Here is a 13,126-nt window from a genome sequence, read left to right as displayed (position 1 = left end):
GATCTGTTGGTTCTTCAGGAAGAGTGCCCTGCCACAGGTTTACCTGCGTCTGACTTCACCATCTCTCTGTAGAATGAAGTTGTTAACAAGTGGCACCTACTGCAATGCCAGCCACAGTGGTGGTGGGGGAAGATCGGCCCCTCATGCGGGGGTGCAGTCAATTTGGCTGGCAACAGTACTGTGGACTCCTTGTCCAAGAGGCTGCAGCCTTGGGAGGGTTCATGGCACCCCACGCACCTGACGTCCCCAAGAGTCACCTCTTTTTGTAAAACCCGGAGGCTGCAGGACTGGAGGCAGAATGTCGGTGCTGAGTGGGACCACCTGGGCACGGTGAGAGTGGGGGCTGCTCCGTGGGATTTCAGGCCCCACCATTTTTACATTTTGGATATTCTTCTGCTTGGGTTTCCAAAAAGGCTTCTACAGCTTGAATGGTGGGTTGTACGGATATAAATAGAAGGATGTTTTCCAAATTTTCAGATTTACGAAGGCATGGCCTTTGGCAGAAATGATCTCAGAGTCCTTTGGAGGACTCTGGCTGCATAGATTCTGCAGCGCTCAGATAACGATGGGCCAGGCACTGCGTGGATTCTGGAGCGCTCTCGGTGTGGGGTGCTGCTCGCTGCACGGGTTCTAGAGCACTCCAACTAAGGGGTGCTGCACGCTTCAGGGATTCTGGAGCACTGCCATGAGGGAGTGCCGCGCGCTTCACGGTGTCTGGTGCGCTCTGGATGTGGGGTGATGCCCTCTGCATGGATTCTAGAGTGCTCCGATGATGGGGTGCTGCGAGGCTGCATGGATGCTGGAGGGCTCTGACAAGGGGATGCCACGCAACCGATAAGCAGGAGTGGGGAACAGTGTGCCTCTGGTCTGCAGCGCCTGCAGTGATTCCGAGCCAGGGAAGGAGAGCTGTATGGAGTGTGGGCGGTGCCCAGTCCTTTCCCAGCAGTGGAGCGGATGTGTCAACAAATTGTTATTGGGCGCAGTGGCTCGTGCCTGTAATCCCTGCACTTTGAGAGGCTGAGGCAGGCAGATCACAAGGTCAGGAGTTCGAGACCAGCCTGGCCAAAATAATGAAACCCTGTCTCTACTGAAAATACAAAAGTTAGCTGAGAATGATGGCATGCGTCTGTGGTCCCAGCTACTCAGGACGCCGAGGCAGAAGAATCTCTTGAACCCAGGAGGCGGAGGTTGTGGTAAGCCAAGATAACACCACTGCACTCCAGCCTGGGCAACAGAGCAAGACTCTGTCTCAAAAACAAAACAAAACAAAACAAAAACTGTTATCTGGTTGTCAACTTGAGTGACCTCATGGGGTGGGTGGGGGCGAGGTTATTGGGCTTGGTGGATGGGTTTGGGGCATGGGATGGCATCTAGGGATGGAGAAACCAGGGCGGGAAGGAGGGGAGTGTGGGGGACTGTGAGTACAGAGGCAGCTGTTATCTTCAGTGGATCACCGTGCAGGTGGGAGGGCCGAGTCTGCATGCTGGGTCACCAGGCAGCGACTTTTCGCACTGTCCCGTTCCTACCCACACATGTACACCTTCCTCCTCGCCTACAAGTAGGGCCCAGTAGGGCCATGTCCCAGGTGATGGTCCCAGATGACACCTGGACTCAGGCCCCAGCGCTGACTCACAGGGGCCTTGACAGCACATGGACCTCAAGGCCGAGCCCTGGAGATGCTGGTACATCATCTGGGATCGATGTGTCTGGGAGGAGAAGTTTCCACTGGTCATGAGGGTCAGACCTGCCACACCACTTCCTGCACCATGTGGATTCTCCTGTGCAGTCTCAATTCCTAAATGCCTCTCCCCGAGGAAGGGAGAGCCACGGAGTGGCCAGGAGCCCTGGCTCCCTAGCAGGATGGCCAGGGTCTCACTTCTGTGTGCACCACCGACCAGCTCTGTGGCTTTGGGAAGTTGTGTAATCTCCCTGAGCCTCGGTGTTTTTAACCTGAACAATGGGGCCAGTTGTGACTCTCCAGCTCTGATGACATGACGACGGTTTGATGAGATTGCACATGGAAAGGTAGGGTACAGTGCCACTACGCGGTGCTCCATGGAATCTGGAGCTGCAGGCATTCTTACCATCACTCTTATTTGTCTTCCTCACTGGAATCCATCATGACACTGAAGAGAGAACTGCTCCATTGAGAGCAAGGGCGGGTAGGGGGAAAATGCTAGATGCTCTGCCAGAACTACCTCCCCCAGCAGGTCTGAGAGCTGGGACTGTTGAAAGCAAAAGGAAAGAGAAGCAGAAATCTGAAAATAATGATGCTTTATTTGACTGACATTACATCATCATAAATGGCATCTAATTTCAGAAAACAAAGTTTAAGTCTGCAAAAAACGCATGTACAAATCTCAGGAGATGGGTCTACAGAAATAGACACGTGGCTCTTTGGCCTGTAAGGTGGAGTCAGGAACCTCACATTCTAGGGTCTGTCCAGGTTCAATGTTCCAGTGGTGTGAAACAACCAAGGAAACAGACACCCCAAAGAGCCGATGTTATTTTTGAATATATATATGTATACACATGTACATATGTAAATATGTTGCCTTCGTCTGTAACAGTGCAAACCTCTCACAGCGTGCAAAGCAACAGTGTTTCCTACAGTCAAGTAACTAAATCAGTGTAAAGTTATCCACACAGCATTATAAAAACATTATATAATTACATAGCAGATATACAGATATATGCAGGCGTTTGCACGCTGATTAGAGTTACTTGCATTGACTTTTGCTTTAGAAGAAATAACAAAGGAAAATCTTTAAATACTTCTTCATCAAATAAAAGGTAACAATTCATAACAGATTCAACTATGAACAGGTATTGCATCAACATGTCTACAAAGGAAAAATATAAATACATAAAAACAAAGGCAAAGGGGTCAGCTACACATATTAACTTACCAAACATACATGTTCTATTGAAAAACTGATCCCCGCTCACACCCTGCAGGTGGGGGGACAAGACTATAAAAATGGGAAGCCCCCAGTGTGTGGGTGTGCTGGTCTATTTTATTATCAATTTGGATGATAATATCAATTTGGGTGTTTTGCTACTGTTTTTAGTTGGCCAATGACATAATAGTGAGATATTGATTATTAAGCTTGGGAAGTTGGTAGGTCACGGAAGAGAGACCCCAAGATGCACACTGACAGACATGTAAAAATGCAAAGGTGTAAAAATGAAATCGTTGCCATGGTTACTATCATATTTTCAGACAAACCAAACTGTGTTACCACTCAGATTAGGTGGCATTCAGGGATCGCCAGGAGTCCATGAATATGGGGCTGTCAACCCTAAATCCACGTACTTCTTAACTTCCTAGCCTTCTCTTTCAAGGCCAGATGCATTTCAACCCATAGGAGGGGGCATATTAGGGCCCCCTAAGAGGGGAGATTGTTTGGGTAACTTCCCCAGAAACAGACAAGTCTGCTTCTGCCTCAGCTGCAACACTCTCATTGGGCAAACTGTTTTCCAGAGGCTCGTAGGCAAGTGCAGTGAGCAGTGAGGAGTCAACTTAATTTTGAGTGCCGGCACTCAGAGCTTCAGAAGCCTCCTTAAAGGGAGATTTGTCAGGGGGACTAGAGGACTAGCCCCCCCCCACAGGCCACCAGGGAGGGTCCTGCCTCACTGCACGGGGGCTCACCACCCAGGCCTCAGCATCTCTGCCCCACTCACCGGCTCTCATGGTAATGGACCACATGAGTCAGAGGTAACAGCAGGTGGCTTACACGTTTCCAGAGATCGGATCTTGGAACCTTAAGAACCATAAAATAAAAAGCATTTCTTACTGTGTGCAGTGTCAGGGCCATGTTTAAAGTCATGTGCAAAGTTTAGGTCAAAGGCACCCAAAGTGATCATCCAGATTCTCTTGTATGTTTGTTCAGTGCAGACACACAGAGGATGGTGGTGCTTTATTGACAGAAAACAGCTGAATGTAATAATTTTGAGTTTGCTACTTTTTAGGTATGTGGCTCGAGCTCATGCCTTTCCCGAGATCTTGGGGGCTAGAAGACTGTCCCCAAAACCATGAACCCCAGTGAAACAAATACATATGTGCCCGTGGCTGTGTCCTCAACCTGGACCTGAAAGGCCAGTGGCCATGGGAGTGGCTTTCTGGAAAAGGGGAGTGGCTTGGGCAAGCTTAGCCCACAGCTGTAGAGGAGCCCTCAGCGAGTCCAGTCCAGCATGCCCTCAAAATGCAGAGCTCTCCTCCAGCCGGCAGCCCCTGCCTGTTTGCGATGAATCAAGGTGCTTTTGTGCTTCTGTTCCTTTCTCTTCAGCTTTACAATGGTCATTCTACATGGAAAAGCCTCCAAATGGTGCCTCTATAAACAGTAACCCTTGCCAGGCTGGAATGTGGTAGCCAGTGGCATGGCCCGTTTTCTCCTTTTGATGCCAGGAGACTATTTCTGAGAACAGGGAAGCCTCAGGGTCCTAATCCCAGCCTCCACTCACATGTGTGTCATTCACATCAACCCCAGGCAAAGCAGGGTGGGCCTCGGGCACACTGGGGCAGGCCACACGTGTCTGTGTGAGGGGTGGTTCCAGGTTGGCCTGTTCAGAGATAACATAAAAAACTGGGCTAAGGCTAAACCCTTCTGTTTCCTCAAATATGGAAAAAGGAAACAGGCAGGATGTAAGATAGTTATTAGGAACTTTAGGCCAGCACAGCAGAAGGATGTGTGTGTGTGCCCATCCCATTTCCTTCCTGCCCAGGACACGTGGATTTTAAGGACAGCCTGAATTGAGCTTGTAAGTGAAAATTAGACTGTGCCATGGGGATGCAGGGTCTCCTATTTCTTCCTTGCTTCTGGTCCCAGGGAGGTTCCCTAAAAATGCCAGCCCCACACGTGGACATCAGAAGCCCCTGTCTTTGCAGGGGGCGATTATCTTGGGGGAATCTCCCCAATGGGACAGGCCAAGCACAGTGGCTCGGAAAGGATCATGACTTTAACGTTACTGGGATCCAGGGTGGCCGGGCAGTCCAGAGAGGCAGGGGTTACTGAGGGGGAAGCAAAGTGTGCATTGTGAGCTTATGTGCACGCCTGGGGCAGCCTCCGATTGTGCTTGCCCGCCATGAGAGGAGTGCAGGGCCACTGTGGGTCGATTCTGCGACCTCACCCAGCCCAGCTCTCTACTTTGCATCCCGGAGGTGGGAGGGAAACTGAACCTGAAAGCCCAGTTCTAAGCCACTGCTGTCCCAGGAAGTCCTCACTCTGAGGGTCACTGCCTGGCCGGAGCTCAGGGAGCCATGGGCTAATGCAGCACATAACACCGAGCAACTTCTAGGCCCTGCTCACCTCAACTTCGGGACCAAAACCTCTAGAGGGGCTGCTTTCCCCACTAGTAGCCGGCTCTACAGAGCTGAGCCTGGGAAATGGGTTTCCAGCAAAGCAGAGTAAGGAAGAAGTGATATCGCCCTGCCCGAGCTACCACCCCAGAGCCCGGGTTGAGGGAGCCCCTGCAAGGGTGGAGAGGACCAAAGGGAAGGTGTGGTCCAGAGCCCTCCTGCTAGCCCTGCCATGAGCCTCCTCCAGCCATATTTCGAGGTCATGGCCAATATCACGAGGCAGGAGGATATGGGTGAGGATTCTGGGAGAACAGGAAACACAAAACTTTAAGACAATTCAACATAAAACATGAACATCATTGAGAACGGGCTCATCTACAGCCAGGTCTTGGACCAGAACATAAGTGACAAATCAGTGCTCTTCCCAGAGGAACAACAAATGCATTCCAGACACAGCCTAAGAATCCATCGACTTAGAAAATGCAAGCCAATCACGTAAAGCATCTGAGGCCGAACACAGGTAAAAAGTTTTATATAAAATATTTTATTAGAGTCTTTATTCCTTAAAAGTATCTAGCTTTATATTTATACACTCTGCGCCTCCCCCGCCTGCACAGTCGGGTTGTTTTGTCTAACGTTCGTCACGTTCTAATTCAGCTGGCATTTGACTAAAGCCTTCATGGGTTTTGACTACACTTTTCCCATCTGCACCACAGACCTGGAAGGAGAGAGGTTTTTCTTCTCTTCTTGAAGTAAAGGCTGATTGAGGATTCAGAAGCTGGTATTCTATGGAGATGAGGGAAATATCATAGAATAATACTATCAGACACACGCCTGGAGCCAAGTCTGCACACCGGCATGTATGTGTGCATGTGCGTGCGTGCATGTATGTGTGTGTGCATGTGTGCACATGTGCTTGTATGTAGACACACACACACCATACACACACACACACACACACACACCCCAGCCCCTCTGGAGCCTGAGCTAGTCCACAGGACTGTTGCAATAGAAGGAGCAGGCAAGGGCGAGGACAGCCTCTCTCCATGCAGAGGTACCTGTCACGGGCACTCCGATGCAAGGCCACTGAAGGGCATTAGGCTTGGGTTTCCCTCTCATCTCAGCCATCTGTTTGGTGACAGAAGGAATCACTGAACAATCAGCCACTAAACTAGTATTGCACTTTATGCCTTACAAAGCATCTCAGATACATTCATACGCCATGAACAGGAGGCAGTAAACAAAACAGTGACTTCGGGGTCCAACTGGGCTGGAATCCCAACTTTGCTCCTTCCTCATTCTGGGGCCCCGGGGACGTCACGGAGCCTCTCCCCGCCTCCGCGTTCCACGTCTGCACCATGAGCAGGGCTAAGCCAAGTGGCCACGTGGGTCCCTCCCACCACACTAGAGGGCAAACCCACGTTGGAGTCCCCTCCCTCTCACTCCCAGGGCCTGGGACAGGACCAGGCGAGAGGGGTGGGTCAGTAAGGGTTTGAGGAGTGGGCAGGGGACAGGGGATTCTGAGGGCATTCAGCCCAGTGCCTGGAAACAGCCACAAGGAAAGGTGCTCGGTGCACCAGAGTCGTGCCTTCTCTTCTCACTCCAACAACCAAGCCCAGTTTCTCCCCCATGAGTGTGGTCTGTCCCTGATGTCGGGCTGGGGAAATGACTTTTTGTGAGTTTCTAAGATAAGTTTTCACCTCAAAGCTCCATGTCCTATTTCCTGGTCCTGAAGGCGGCTCCCCCAGGTGATGTAATCCAATTCTAGCATCAACTATGTAAAACTTTGCATAGTCACTCCCCTTCCTGGAGACAGCTTCCCACTTCACCCAAGCAGGGAGTTTCGGAGAATTCAATCTCCAGTGGATATTCAGCCAGAGGAGAAGAAAGAGAGGCACAAAATGACAAAACTTTTGGATGGGGACAAAGGCAAAAGGCCCCAGCAGTTTCACTGAAACTTCCATTTTCACCTCTATTAACCACTGGGGCAGCTGCGAATCTTTTATCCAAGGTTTAATCCTTCCTTCTAATGGAAGAAACTCAATCAGAGATGAAAGGAATATCTGGGTCATTGCATTCAGGAATTACTGAAACAAATTAGATTTGGGGAGTTGGTCTGGGTTTAACGTTCAACATGTGAAAGACAGCACGTTGCCGTGTGCCTCTTAACCACAGCTAGTTAGAAAAGTAAATCAATGAGTTGCTTGATGTTATCTTAGGTCATTGGAATAAGGCATTTTACCAAACTACCTTAACACAAAAAGCAGCGGGGAAATATCTGGAAAGCTAAACAATGGCATTTGAGTCAATGCTGCCAAAGGTTACGAGGAAAATGCCCAACCAGGGGCCCTTGCTGAACCTGGAAGAGGGAGGCCGGCTGCGCCTAGGACAGACGCATCTTCTCCTCCTTTTGCGGTAGGCTTTCCTCCAGTATACAGGGGAGGGCTGAGCAAAGCCATCCTGCACCATCGACTGCAGAATCCTCACCTACTTCAGTTCACCCTTCAAAAAATAAACCCACGTGATCTCACATATCCATTCCCTTCTTGCAGCCTAACAGCCCTCACGGTTCCCAAGCCCTTCCCCGTAGAAGTACCTCCATCAAATTCCTACGGGAGTCATTCTGTCAGAGGGCTTAGGTGCTCTCCGAAACCAGATTTTAAATCTAGAGGCATCTCACTGTTTCCTCCTGAAATTGATGAGGTACAGCAAGCGGTCTCAGCAAACGAGACCAAGCTGCTTCTGGGGCAGGGCTGTGGGTCCACGCAGTGCAGTTCCTGGCAGACACACCCGTATTAGGGCCATGAACCCCCAACACTAATCCACAATAGGAAAGGCTCACCTGGAGGGAACGGGCGTTTTCAACACCGACCTCACTCGATGTAGTTCTGAGCCATGAGCAAGGACTTTTGCCTTTTTCCAATTGTGCATGTCACCCAGCTATTCCTACGTAGGTCTTCCCTATGTGCGATGTCTTACAAGAAGATCTGTTTTGAAATTAAATGAGGACTTTTTATAAAGGCTAAGTTTGACTCTGGTTAAAAACTTAATCTGGAAGGCAATGCCATATTTGTATAGAACAAGCACACTTAAAATTACACTTTAATACCTATCTCAATTGTGTTTACGCAAAAAGATCTAGCAGTAAAAAAGGAATCTCTAAGAATTTGCAAACTCAATCCATGGGTAAATAAAATTCAGACCCTTTTCGTTCTTTCAAAGTGGGAAATAAGAGCTTCAGGGAGATCACCAAGGAATCCCACGCCCTTTGACCCCCTTTGAGCTGGCATGGCCGTGGGCATGATTTACTGTAACTATTTACAGATGAGGAAAAATGTAGCTCAGAAAGTTTCACTGATTTGCCCACAAAAACACAGCCTTTCCATCAGAAGCCCGGATTCTTGGAGAATGATATTCTAGAAGGAGGAAACAATGGCATTGTCCTAAAGATGGACTTCTTTGGCCAGAATCACCTTCTCCGCGTGTAGTTAAACTGCCTCTGAGAGCTGACAAGCACACAGGCAGCCCTTGTTATGAATTCAAAGGCCACTTGACCTCCAGATAGGCACCTGTTCCTGCCCTAGTGGGATCTGACCTATGTGATTCAGTCGTAAGAAAGAAGTGGTTTCCAATACGCGAAGTTTACACGAGCCTAACACGGAGGCGGTGATGTGGCTGTGAGATCACCAAAACCAGAGATGAAATCCCCCACCACTCGATATGCGTTGTTTGATCAAGTTTCAAATGCCTCCACACACTGAAGTCTACTGACTTTGTCCTAAGCCCTTGGATTCTGATGCCATCTTGTTGGCCTCCTCCCCTGTTGCACAGTTAGCCCATCTTTCTCTGCTGGCTGCTCCTGCAGAGACAACCCTCAAAGGTCGTGCCTGAATTTCCCTAAGCCCTGCTCTTCCAGGTTCAGTGGAGGTAGCTGAGGTGATACAGGAGGAAAGGGATGCTGTTTGTTTGTTTGTTTGTTTAAATCAACCTAGGCAAAATTAAGGTAGTCAGAAAGTTAGGAAGAAACAAACAATATATTTTGCTTAAAATAAGAAGCACGTGGAAAATAAAAGACTTTGAAAGAGTTGGCCAATGTCTTCTTACAATGTTTCGTATAGCTTTTAAAAATTTCTGCCTGGCTCAGTAGAGATGGTGCCCACGTCTTCCCTCCACCTGGAACCTGCATTTCAATCCTTCACAAGTGCTGTCTGCGTATGAGACCAGCTAGGTGATTCGGTTAAACCCCTTGCCTCTCTAAACAAAGTACGTGATTTACCCCGAATCATTCTTCAGCAAGTACTAAAAAGGTTCAGTTTCTTAAAATGAATGCAATTGATTAACTTTTGGCTTGCAAAAATGAGTTCTCATTGGAAAAGAGACACACCTTAGAAAGATGAGACTATGAAAAACAACAGTCATAAAATGGAATCGCTCTGTGCTCGGCCCCTCTGCCCCGAGACATCTGACTGTGCAGCCATCAGCCGAGAGGCTGCTTGCGGTTCCCCATCCAGCACCCACGGTGCCTGGTACTAAGGAGCAACTGGACTGAGGAAGCCTCTCGTCGCCAGCTGTGTTACAGTTTTAAATTCTGCCCCAGTTGTGGTATTTAAAATTCTGTATGTAAAAAAAAAAACCACCAACCTTCCTACATCTTCCTAGTTAAAGCTAGAAAGGGGAATGGAGAGAATCCAGCCCAGCTGGACGGAGCGGCTGAACATGAGACACCCACAAACCCAACGCGGTTCTAGGGGTTGGATCAGAAGAGTCTCTGCGTCGTCGGTCGGGCACAGGCTCGCCTCCTCGATTCTAGACGTGCCCTCAGCCACAGTGTCTAATCTTCCTCTTTCCTGGCATTCGGGTGTTTTACCTCTCTGCCCGGATTTTGTACCTGAGGACAAAATAGGCAATGAGGCGCAGGGAGATGAAGAAAATCCCGAGTACAATGAAGTCCAGGTACAGCTTGGCGTTTTCCACGTCCAGCTCCCGCAGGATGGCCTCCGACTTCTGGAAATGGCACGTCTCGTCGATGTCACAGTGCAGATCTTCTCGGTCTAAGCCGTAGATGGAGAGGATGACCCCTTCGAACCCATACCTAGGAGGAAAGGACGGGCATGAGGGAGGGCGCTCTCCCAGCCAACCACACTGTTGCCTGAAGGTCAATGTTGTTCACCCTCCCTGCGATTCCCACCCTGGCTGTCCTCCCTTCCCAAAGGGCTGCCTTCCCCAGAATACTTCCTCACTGCCCACCATCTTCTTAAGATAAACACGGGCAACAGCTCCACTATGTTTTTCTTCCAATTTTGTTTCCTCCAGGGCCCCGAGCAAAAAACCAAGTTGAATGAACAGTACATATTCATTCACTGGTGAAATGCACTGAGAAATCTTTGGTTCACTTCCGAGGTTACGTGCTTTCTATCGGTTGGAGGGAAACATGGGCTGGCCAACTTGCAAGGACTTGAGAAGATTTATACGAAACATTCCTGCCCCCTCTCTCCCTCTGCTCCAGCCCCGCCCTGTCAGAACAAAAGCACTCATTTTGAGAAGAAAGACGTCGGTTTCTGATTCCGTGGTGTTGGAGCACACACAGATTGTTGAAACTCTGTACAAGGGCTTTGTTTTCATTCTGTTTTCTTGAACAATATACCTGAGTCTGAACTGACATTCTAGAAAAGAAGAGCTTGTTCCAAACTTTGGATCTTTGTGTCACGTGGAACTTCTGCAGCTCAGAAGATGGGTGCTGCCCCTGGTGGGGCCAGCGTGCCAACACCCCGCTCCGCAGAGGGCATGAAACCCTGTAACTAAGGACCCGAGGCACTGGGCATTCTTGTTCCAAGATATTAGGATGTTTAAAAGTTGTTTAAAATGACTTGTTTACCACCAGATTTCCTTCCTTCCTTCCTTCCTTCCTTCCTTCCTTCCTTCCTTCCTTCCTTCCTTCCTTCCCTCCCTCCCTCCCTCCTTCCTCCTTTCTCTCTCTCTCTCTGTCTCGCTCTGTCACCTAGGTGCAATGGCACAATGTCAGCTCACTGCAATCTCTGCCTCCCAGGTTCAAGAGATTCTCCCACTTCAGCCTCCGGAGTAGCTGGAATTACAGTTGCGTGCCACCATGCCCAGCTAATTGTTTTGAGTTTTTAGTGGAGACTGGGTTTTGCCATGTTAGCCAGGGTGGTATCGAACTCCTGACCTCAAGCTATCTGACTGCCTTGGCCTCCCAAAGTGCTGGGATTACAGACATGAGCCACCACACCCAGCCCCCACCAGGTTTCTTATAAAGGTTTTACAGTCATCACTTGTTAGGAGCACTGTGCACTTCAGGGAGGAAAAACGTTTCTAAAAAATGGAAGTGCTTCCACCAAAGGCAGCTCTTGGAAATGCCCAGAACACTTGGGCCTGCCATGGCCCTTGGGGTGCCAAGCGCTGGTTTGTGTGGCCTCCTTGTTTAGTGTGTGTGTGTTGGGGAGAAGCAGGTGGAACTAGCAGGAAGATGGAAGGCCTGGATCCTCAGATGTGTGATCTGCACTTGGCCAGCAGCCCAGGGTGGCTTTTGTGAGCCCCTCACGCCGTTGGAGGCAGTTCTTCCCTCGTCACCCTCGGTCCCCACGCCATGCGTGCCCCGCGCCCGCTACCTGACATAGGAGATGTAGGACATCCACTGCAGGTACGTGGGGATGGTGTCGAAGCTGACGAAGAACCCCGAGAACAGGAGCACGGGGATGGCTGTCACCGGGCCCACAAAGGTGGCCACCTGGAGTTGGGGGCACAGGGGACAGATGTAGCAGAACCTGTAGCCTGGCCTCCTGCGGGGGAGGCTCGCCCACCCCAGCTTCCCCTGGGGCACGGCCAGGGCACCTTCTGGGCATGGTAATGAGGGTCCTTAATGGGGCAGAGGGTGCAGCGTCCCCACGGTGTGGGGTCACCATCTCTGAGGATCCCCCAGCTGCCCTGCTGTGACGTGGCAGCCCCAGAGCCCCCTACAGCCCAGGATGAGCTGGGACCCGGTGGACGTGCCCAGGCCAGACAGATGGGGACACACCTCCTCAAAGGCTGCTGCCTGCTCCTCCACAGCTGTCCCCAGGGGGCTAAGGCCAGTGCCTGGCCCGTGGCAGGTGTGTGGCGGGCACCCCCGCGGTCGGGGCCCAGTGGAAGGACTGCAGCCTCCATAGGCTGGATGGGTGCCTGCCTGTCGGCCCCTCCGGGAGAGCAGCCCAGAGACGGAACAAACCGCTGTGACTCAGGGTTCACAGTGAGCACAGGTCCAGCCAGGGCACTGTGAGTGTATGGGGGGTAGGAGGTTGTGTGGAGTGTGTGTGGTGTGTGCAGTGTCTGCTGTGTGGTGTGTGAGGTCTGTAGTGTGTGGTGTGGTGTGTAGTGTGTAGTGTGTGGTGTGGATGGGGGGTGTGGTACGTGGTATGTACTGTGGTGTGTATGCAGTATTTGTGTGTAGTGTGGTGTGTCTGCAGTGTGCAGTGTGATGTGTGTGTAGTGCGTGATGTGTAGTGTGTGTGGTGTGTGGTGTACAGTGTGGTGTGTGTAGTGTGGTGTGTCTGCAGTGTACAGTGTGATTGTGTAGTGCGTGGTGTGTAGTGTGTAGTGTGGTGTGTCTGCAGTGTGTAGTGTGGTGTGTCTGCAATGTGCAGTGTGATGTGTGTGTAGTGCGTGGTGTGTAGTGTGTGTGGTGTGTGGTGTACAGTGTGGTGTGTGTAGTGTGGTGTGTCTGCAGTGTACAGTGTGATGTGTTCGTATTGTGCGGTGTGTAGTGTATGTGGTGTGTAGTGTGTGGTGTGTGGTGTGCGTGGGGAGTGTGCTATGTGGTATGTACTGTGGTGT

The 13,126-nt window shown here is 50.4% G+C and overlaps 1 protein-coding gene across 1 annotated transcript in view; it reads right to left on the bottom strand.

The window, feature by feature from the left end:
- Positions 1 to 2,259: 2,259 nt before the first annotated feature.
- Positions 2,260 to 13,126, bottom strand: part of ABCG1 (ATP binding cassette subfamily G member 1) — a 78,837-nt gene continuing 67,970 nt past the window's right edge. Inside the window, exons 14-15 of the mRNA XM_017855208.1 lie at positions 11,926 to 12,044; positions 2,260 to 10,391 (exon numbers count right to left, since the gene is read on the bottom strand). Of these exons, the coding sequence (XP_017710697.1) occupies positions 10,163 to 10,391; positions 11,926 to 12,044 (348 nt within the window). The 3' untranslated portion in view covers positions 2,260 to 10,162. The remainder of the gene's footprint in view (positions 10,392 to 11,925; positions 12,045 to 13,126) is intronic.

The sequence above is a fragment of the Rhinopithecus bieti genome, unplaced genomic scaffold, assembly GCF_001698545.2.
Source record: "Rhinopithecus bieti isolate Rb0 unplaced genomic scaffold, ASM169854v2 scaffold_40803, whole genome shotgun sequence".
NCBI lineage: Eukaryota > Metazoa > Chordata > Mammalia > Primates > Cercopithecidae > Rhinopithecus > Rhinopithecus bieti.
Note: the sequence above shows the minus strand (reverse complement) of the source record. Positions and strands in the feature narration are given on the sequence as shown.